Source organism: Triticum dicoccoides, chromosome 6A (genome assembly GCF_002162155.2).
Source record: "Triticum dicoccoides isolate Atlit2015 ecotype Zavitan chromosome 6A, WEW_v2.0, whole genome shotgun sequence".
Lineage (NCBI taxonomy): Eukaryota > Viridiplantae > Streptophyta > Magnoliopsida > Poales > Poaceae > Triticum > Triticum dicoccoides.
Window position 1 is genome coordinate 62,850,616 of NC_041390.1, and position 8,363 is coordinate 62,858,978.

At 41.7% G+C, this 8,363-nt stretch overlaps 1 protein-coding gene and 2 long non-coding RNA genes across 4 annotated transcripts; 1 reads left to right on the forward strand and 2 right to left on the reverse strand.

Annotated features, from left to right (window-relative positions):
• Positions 1 to 388: 388 nt before the first annotated feature.
• Positions 389 to 2,299, reverse strand: LOC119314918. The gene is made up of 3 exons (XR_005152504.1): positions 2,160 to 2,299; positions 1,322 to 1,644; positions 389 to 985 (listed from the first exon to the last, which is right to left on the reverse strand). It is a non-coding gene; the product is annotated as an uncharacterized LOC119314918 (long non-coding RNA).
• Positions 2,300 to 2,696: 397 nt separating this feature from the next.
• LOC119318781 lies at positions 2,697 to 4,319 on the reverse strand. 2 transcript variants are annotated; one of them, XR_005154244.1, is made up of 3 exons: positions 4,181 to 4,319; positions 3,491 to 3,944; positions 2,697 to 3,310 (listed from the first exon to the last, which is right to left on the reverse strand). It is a non-coding gene; the product is annotated as an uncharacterized LOC119318781 (long non-coding RNA). The 2 variants fall into 2 exon arrangements; XR_005154243.1 differs by having other exon boundaries at positions 2,697 to 3,327.
• Positions 4,320 to 5,711: 1,392 nt separating this feature from the next.
• On the forward strand, positions 5,712 to 8,132 carry LOC119315648 (zinc finger MYM-type protein 1-like). Its single transcript, XM_037590187.1, has one exon. The coding sequence runs from the start codon at positions 5,712 to 5,714 to the stop codon at positions 8,130 to 8,132; it is 2,421 nt and encodes an 806-aa protein (XP_037446084.1).
• The last annotated feature ends 231 nt before the right edge of the window (positions 8,133 to 8,363 follow it).

Below are 8,363 nucleotides of genomic sequence, written 5' to 3' on the forward strand. Positions count from 1 at the left end.
GAACATAATTTTAAAAATTAATGATAGTAGCATATTTGGAATCTAGAATTTTTCTGATGAATTTTCATATATGGCATGTCAGATTTGAAGTTAGGGTTTCAAAGATATGAAAATTTCAAAAAGTAATTGATTTTTTAAATAAAAAGGGTGGGTGTGGGAATCAAACCCACTAGTGCGGTAGGTCAAGGAACCAACCAGTGCGCTGCTCAGATGGTCGTTGTACATTAGGGGATCTTCTCTTATTGAGCTATGGGTGAGCGCGGAAAAAAAAGAAACCAAACGTTTTTCTCACTTACCGGTGGCATAGGTGGGTAATTATTTGCAACTTTAGGGGCAGTTTTAATGACGGACGGGCAGAAGCGGTAGCCGCTTTATTAGTAGGTAAATATGTGTTGCCATTATTTATAATACCGACATAGCTATCACTTATTTCTGCTTGCCCTCGGAAACCTAAACCTTCTGTGGGTCTTCTGATATGACATCACCAATGTCTTTGCATGCAACAGCAAGATTAGTAAAATCTTTCCAATGTGTTCATCATCTTGCTCAATGATATTTGCTTCGAAATCATCATTCTGCCCTTCATGCTCAGAAGAAGAGTGTTGCACATTTTCTATGCTGGTCATAAAGTTTTCCACTTCATTAGGAATTAGGTAATTAAGGCTAACACTGTCCAACAGTTCATCCATCTTGCCATCCGCTGGTGTCTCCTCTCCCTTCTTTGACATGTTAAACTGTAAAAGTATGATAAAATCTAACGCTTTATTCTCTCCGAGCCACTTGTTAAAAGGATATCCAGCTTATCAGTGGAGGGGCCCTACCAATTGGGATGTACTGGTATATCTTATATGTAAACATTGGAAAGAATGGCTTCTTCTTCTTTGAATGATTGTAATGTTTTTATAAGAAACGATGAATCCTTTTATGTGCTCTCAAGACCAACACTTCCAACAATGTTTCCAGTAACTTCATATTCTGAATCCTCCTGTAACAAAAAGGAAATTCAGTGTAAAAAGGAATACAAGTGTTTGTGTAGACAAATACTCCCTCCATCCCGAATTACTTGTCACAGAAATGAATGTATCTAGAACTAAAAATATGTCTAGATACATCCATTTCTACGACAAATAATTCCGGACAGAGGGAGTATGTGCAAGGCAATAGATTCTAGTGATATAGATCATTTTATCTAGCTTTTATAGAAGCGATGAAAGTGAAATAAGATACTGATATACCACTGCCATCTAGAACTTTTGAACTCTACTATCATTATAATAAGAAAGCAACAGGGCCACACCAGTCGAAGGAAGTTTGCGAGCACCTTCGATATATATATGGCACCTTGGTCGTTGCAGCATTCTCTTGTATTTTGATATCCTTACCAATGCTTCTTGTTATAAACCCAACAACATATCCAGTAGAACCATCTGTCACAGTCACAACACACATCCATCTTTTCTTGAAAGCAAACATACAAAGAAATATCTGCACTCTGGTAGCATACAACTTCACCTCCTCGCATCAGCAAAGCATTAACACTCTGAACTCATGTTGAAACATCACAACCGAAACTGAAGAATAATTGACTGCCAGATCTGTCTGTCTTGTCACTTCTGGCCCATTCAGGTTTAGGAGAGCATAGTTCTGTTGATAGAACACAACACAATTACCATCACATATCCTTTTATTTCAAAACAAAATGTAATTTATATTAAGTTATCACAAAGTCGGAAAATAGAGAAGAGTAATAGTTAAGCAAACAATCTAAATACATGAGGGATTCCTCTATACACATACCCAGAAAGTACCATGTAGGTATATAATCTATCTATGCACATCCATCAATCGCCACATTACAAATTATGGTAACCAGTGACGAGCCGAAGCTATGTAGTTCCATAGTGACCATCTTGTGGTATTAAGATGTTTAGGTGCAGCTGCATAATTTGTTATTGCTTGGCCTAGATCCTCTTGGTGCATGTTTTAATAAACACAAATTCTAATCAAATCTAGCAGAATATTTGGATGGAGTAGAGAACCTTTTGAGCTCAAGATGCTACCCAACTCATACAGAATTAACCCAATTGATCAGTCAAAACGAAAAGTACAATCATCCGAGCATGAGGTATAGAGTAGAGCACCACGAAATCCTAGGTTACCTCTTCCAGCCGTCGTATACGAGCCCCTTTCCATCCTCCTACGCACTCTTCTTCGGCACCCCAAGGCCGCTGCCGCTTTGGTCACCTCCCTCACCTCTCTGGCTCCCCTTATAACCTAAGCGGACGACGACAACAACAACAACAACAACAACAACAACAACAACAACAAAGCCTTTAGTCCCAAACAAGTTGGGGTAGGCTAGAGGTGAAACCCATAAGATCTCGCAACCAACTCATGGCTCTTGCACATGGATAGCAACCTTCCACGCACCCCTGTCCATAGCTAGCTCTTTGGTGATACTCCAATCCTTCAGGTCTCTCTTAACGGACTCCTCCCATGTCAAATTCGGTCTACCCCGCCCTCTCTTGACATTCTCCGCACGCTTTAGCCGTCCACTATGCACCGGAGCTTCTGGAGGCCTGCGCTGAATATGCCCAAACCATCTCAGACGATGTTGGACAAGCTTCTCTTCAATTGGTGCTACCCCAACTCTATCTCGTATATCATCATTCCGGATTCGATCCTTCCTCGTGTGGCCACACATCCATCTCAACATACGCATCTCCGCCACACCTAACTGTTGAACATGTCGCCTTTTAGTCGGCCAACACTCAGCGCCATACAACATTGCGGGTCGGACCGCCGTCCTGTAAAACTTACCTTTTAGCTTTTGTGGCACTCTCTTGTCACAGAGAATGCCAGAAGCTTGGCGTCACTTCATCGAATCTATTCAACCTATTGTAGACTCACTATAAAAGTATAAAAGAACATATGCCTTGACTGGAAATTGCAACTATAATTATTAAAATAAATTTTCACATACATAAACTAATCAGACCATTAGGCGGTTGATTTTGAGTGAACAGAACACCCTCCTTAAGCGATTAACAGTTTCTCATGATATCTATGGTATAATAGAATAAACAAACCAAAGAAAAGCTATATATGATTACTAAAAATTGTTGTTTGCTATCAAGAAAAGTGATGGTGTTGCAGCAAGATGATCTAAATGTAAATCAAATGGAGCTGAATTCTGAACCTGCTTCTCGCGCCTAGCTCGTGTAAAAGTGGAATATGAGTAGCACATTTGTATGCACAACCGCATTGCAGTAGCTAAAGGGGCTTGTCCCCCTCTCCCTCATGTCATTAGCTATCAATAATCATTACCTAGTTAGCCATTTGTAGAACAAGGTAAACACAGAGAAAACGAGATGGATTAATTCCTCATAGATGAGATGTATCCTCTCAGCATTACTCAAAAAAGGATACCTGATAGATGAGATGTATACTCTTAGAATTACTCAAAATCACCAAGTTCACTTTCACATACCTCAAGATCAGGTAGAACATTATATCTCTAATTATCCTCTACTCAAAAAGCATTTCAATTACTTGCAAAACCTGCCATCACCAAGACATCAACACTTGTAGCAATAGACATCGTATATTACAATATATATCATCGGCTCATCTCATGTTGCCTAAATCTACATGGACCAATCAAATAATTGTAGCCATATGAAAGAAAAAACTGAAACCGTTCAAAGAAAGGCAAAGAATCTTCAGGCTCTGTAGCAACAATGGGATTGCTCTTATTTTCGACAAACTCTTTTTGTGTAGAAGCAGTCAATCATGTCTAAAAAAATCTGGAAACAGCTAGCAGGCTAACAAATATGGCATTATTACTGCACATAACTGAATGCAAATTACAGTAAGGGGCATAACCTGTGAAGATGGCCATCTGTCCTTGTTGCTGCAACTCAACGAACATGTGAAAGGCACACCTGCAGTAGGAAGATTCAGCAGACACATGCACCAAGTCAGGAGTCGTGTATGAGTAAATCAGAGAAAGGAGAAAAGATGAAATCCAGAACATAAGCGGGAAGAGAAATTAGATCCTTTTTACATCAAATCAAGGCAAAAAACATGTTGAAACATACCGTTGGGTGTCTAAGGATTTATGTTTTCCAGACCAAAGAAGAAAATGATCTAGTTTTAAAGAGGAGAGTGATTACCCTACCTCCAATCATCAGGGGCGTGCAGATCTGAGTAGGGGGTCGATCCGGAGAAACCAGCGTGCACCAAGCTGCGCCGCCTCAACAGGAGTTCCTCTCCCTTCCCTCCGGCCGGTCACCGGAGCCGCCGCCGCCGGCGACCGCCTCCCTCACCTTGTGCCCCTTCTCCTCCTTTATTCCTCTCTCCCTCATGCCCTGGTCTCTTTGCATTAGCAGGACACCATCGCCACCGGAGCAAGACGCCGCACCCGCCGCCAGATCCATCGACGCCGCCCCCGGGTGGCCGGCGAAGCACCAGATCGAGCGCCTGGCGGTTGGGATCGGGAGGCGAGGGAGAGGAGAGCCCGTTCTCGTGTGTGTTTTCTGGCGTGCTTTTTTTCAATTTAGAAAGGACCGTGGGTTGAATACGGTAAACTATAAGGATTTATTTGTAAAATGTTTGAACGAAACGTTTTCTCACTTAAGAAAGGACTGCGGGTTGAATACTACAAAACAGAGGAGCTTTTTGCCAAAGCATCGACGACGTACGACCAGAAGCAGTAATTGCTTTATTAGTAGGGAAAGATTTCATTGTAGTCCGTGTCGGACTTTTGGTACTATCGCGCGCGCTCTCTCTCTCCTCCCATGTTGTCCCTGCATGGCGACAGGGAGGAAAACCTAGTCCTCGTCTCAACGAGGCTGAGGCCAGGGGCAGACGCATGTTGTGGCGAGTGGGGGCCCAGGACCCCACTCGATTCATCGTCCTCTTCGTACTACGTCCCGATGCTAGCGAGCAGGCCCCCAGTCGGGCTATAGCAGGTGCCCCCACTCCCTTCCAGTTCGGCCTTTCTATAAAGCCCAATACAAAAAGCTAATCAAGGAAAAACTTCAAGGTAGAAGGCGTGCGTGTACCCTGCTGCCGCCTACCGCTTCACTCTAGGAGCTCACAATTAATAGCGAGAAAAACGAAGAGGCAAGCCCTCGGCCACCGCTTGGTTGGACCATTGGTGGATCGCGGCTTGGCGGGTGCCAGTCCTGTGCCATCCGGTCGCCGGCCACCGCCCGCCCGCCGCCAGCAGCAGCGGCACCACCGTCGACGAGTGTACAGCAGCAACGGATGAACTGAACATCCTCAGCAACTCATCTCTGATCAGGTCTGTACCATCTCCTCATCTCCTTATCCCAAACTACTAAACTCCCCTTAGTTCTTTATTTTGCTTGCTGTTGCCTGACTACACTTTGGTCCTTATTCTTCAGTTGATTCCATGGTTTATCTCATATCAAATCAAATGAAAACTTGCAGTTCGTACTAGTACAGTAGTACTACTCTATGTCTCTATCAGACATGTAGCCATGTACAGTTGGTTCTACCAAAAAATTATAGGATTAGTGTGACACACTACTTGTACTTGGAAAATTTCTATGGAATTCAATCTGGCATGCCATTCTACTACTAGTACTTTTGCTGGCCTGCTAGTCTGCTCCACTAGAATGTTTTGTATCTAAACTTTTACAATTTGTGCTTCCATTATTTTATAGGGAAGAGAAGGGAAGATAATGGAGAAGTATTTGATAAAGAAATCAGCAAATGCCAACACCACCACCCAGCCCCAGGGGGCTATCACCAGCAACAATTCAAGTGGTAGTAGTAATGCATCAAGACCTGCAGCAAAACATAATTCTGCTGTGCCTGAACTAGTTGATTTGAATAAGCTCCCTCGCGATCCAGCTAAAAGGAAGCGAATGGCAGATTATCACCCCAACCAACGTGATGAGATAAGAAGGAAGTATTTGATTTGGGGACCTAATCAGCCCCGCAAGTTGGAATTTCCATACAGGGAGATTGGGAAGAAGAAAAAGAAGAGGAGATTCAATCCGGATTGGTATGATGATTATGCTTATTGGCTAGAGTACAGCGAGAAGGAGCACAAAGCCTATTGCTTATGCTGCTATTTGTTTAGGGACAACATTAAAGACAACCACCATGGGCATGATGCATTTGTAGTAGAAGGTTTCAACTGTTGGAACAAGACAGAGAGATTTGTAACTCACGTCGGTGATCGTAACAGCTTTCACAACAGAGCACTCAAGGATTGCGAGGATCTATTAAAGCAAGATCAATCAATCCCTGCAGCCTGGAATAGACAAAGCCAAATTGAAAAGAATGAGCATCTCATCAGGTTAAATGCCACAATTGATGTTTGTCGATACTTGTTGCATCAGGGACAACCTTTCCGTGGCCATGATGAATCTAAAGATTCTGAAAATAAAGGAAATTACCTTGAGTTGATGGACTACACTATTAAGAAAAATGATGCTGTTGCTAAGGCATTCAAGAATGCTCCAAATAATAATCAAATGTTGTCTCCCAAAATTCAGAGAGATATTACCGAGTGCTTTGCAAAAGAAGTACTAGGTCATGTGATGAAAGAAATTGGTAATGGTGTGTTTAGCTTATTAGTTGATGAGTGTAGGGATGTTTCCGACAAAGAACAAATGGCGGTTGTTCTCCGATATCTTGATAAGTGTGGACTGGTCCAAGAGAAGTTTGTTGGTGTTGTTCATGTGGAGGAGACAACAGCTTCTTATCTCAAGTCTTGCATAGATTTATTATTTTCACAACTTGGGCTGAATCTTGAACAAGTTAGAGGCCAAGGTTACGATGGAGCAAGTAATATGTCTGGTGAGTTTAATGGTTTGCAAGCTAAAATTATGAATGAAAACAAATCAGCATATTATGTACATTGTTTTGCTCATAAACTCAACTTGGTTGTTGTGGCTATTGCAAAGAAGATATTCGAGGTCGGAGATTTCTTTGATATGGTTTCAGTTTTGCTGAATGTCGTGGGCGCGTCTTGCAAGAGAAAAGACCAACTTCGTGAGCATCACCAAGAAGAAGTGAGAAAAGCAATAGGATGTGGAGAGATTGCTACGGGGACTGGACTGAATCAAGAATTATCTCTTCAAAGACCAGGTGACACTCGATGGAACTCCCATTATAAAACACTGTTGGGTTTGTCCAAGATGTTCTCATCTGTGGTCAAAGTACTAGAATATGTCGAGAAAGATGGCACAGATACCGGAAAGAGGCGGCAAGCTAGAGGTCTTCTAAAATATTTCCAGACCTTTGATTCTGCATTTTTCTTACACATGATGATGATGATATTAGCTTTAACAAATGGGCTGTCAAAAACCTTACAGAGAAAGAATAAAGACATTGTAAATGCTATTTCAGATGTGGAATCAACAAAACGAGAGTTAGAAAAACTCAGAACCAATGAGGTGTGGGATTCCCTTATGAAGAAGGTATGTTGTTTTTGTGAGAAGCATGACATTCCAGTGCTTGACATGGAAGATGCCTATGTTAACCCAAAGAAGCCACGACAAAAGACTGGCATTAGCAATGAACATTATTATCGTGTCGACTGTTTCTTTGCTGTGCTCGATCTGTTAGGAGAAGAGTTTAATGACAGATTTAATAAGGTAAATTCTGAGTTGCTTCTATGCATGTCTGCTTTGAGCCCAAGTGATTTATTTTGTCATTTTGACAAGGAGAAGTTACTGAAATTAGCAAAGTTTTATCCTGATGACTTCAATCACAAAGATATGGTGACTCTTGAGCATGAACTTGGACTCTATATAGATAATATACTCCATGATACAAGGTTTTCTAGCTTGGACAGAATAAGTGACTTGGCTAAACTGATGGTGGATACTAGGAAGAATCTCTCATATCCTTTGGTATATCGGCTTTTGAAGCTAGCTCTAACTCTGCCTGTTGCCACTGCCACTGTCGAGAGATGTTTTTCAGCGATGAAGATTGTGAAGAATGCTTTGCGTAACAAAATTGGTGATGATTATTTGAGCCATAGCCTAATTTGCTTCGTGGAGAAGGAGCTGCTGGACACAATTACCAATGAAGTGATTGTTGATCGTTTCCATAAGATGAAACATCGTCGTGGGAGAAATGAAACGTAATGGTCTAATACCTTCCACCCTTTTTATATTTACCATCTCCATAGTATTCAAATGCATTGTCCTAATCTGTGTTTTCTCTTCACAGGTAATGCCATTTGTCTTGGAGACAAATATTACCTTTTGCCACCTATGAAATCATTGGGATATAAAGCCTTCTTGTAAGATTTCTTCAGTTTAGTGCCAAACCTATCATGTTACTACTAGATGATGTATCACTTGTTGGCATTTATG

What these genes read in the sequence shown, in the direction of transcription:
- LOC119315648 (XM_037590187.1), top strand. Translation starts at nt 5,712, where the DNA reads ATGGAGAAGTATTTGATAAAGAAATCAGCAAATGCCAACACCACCACC.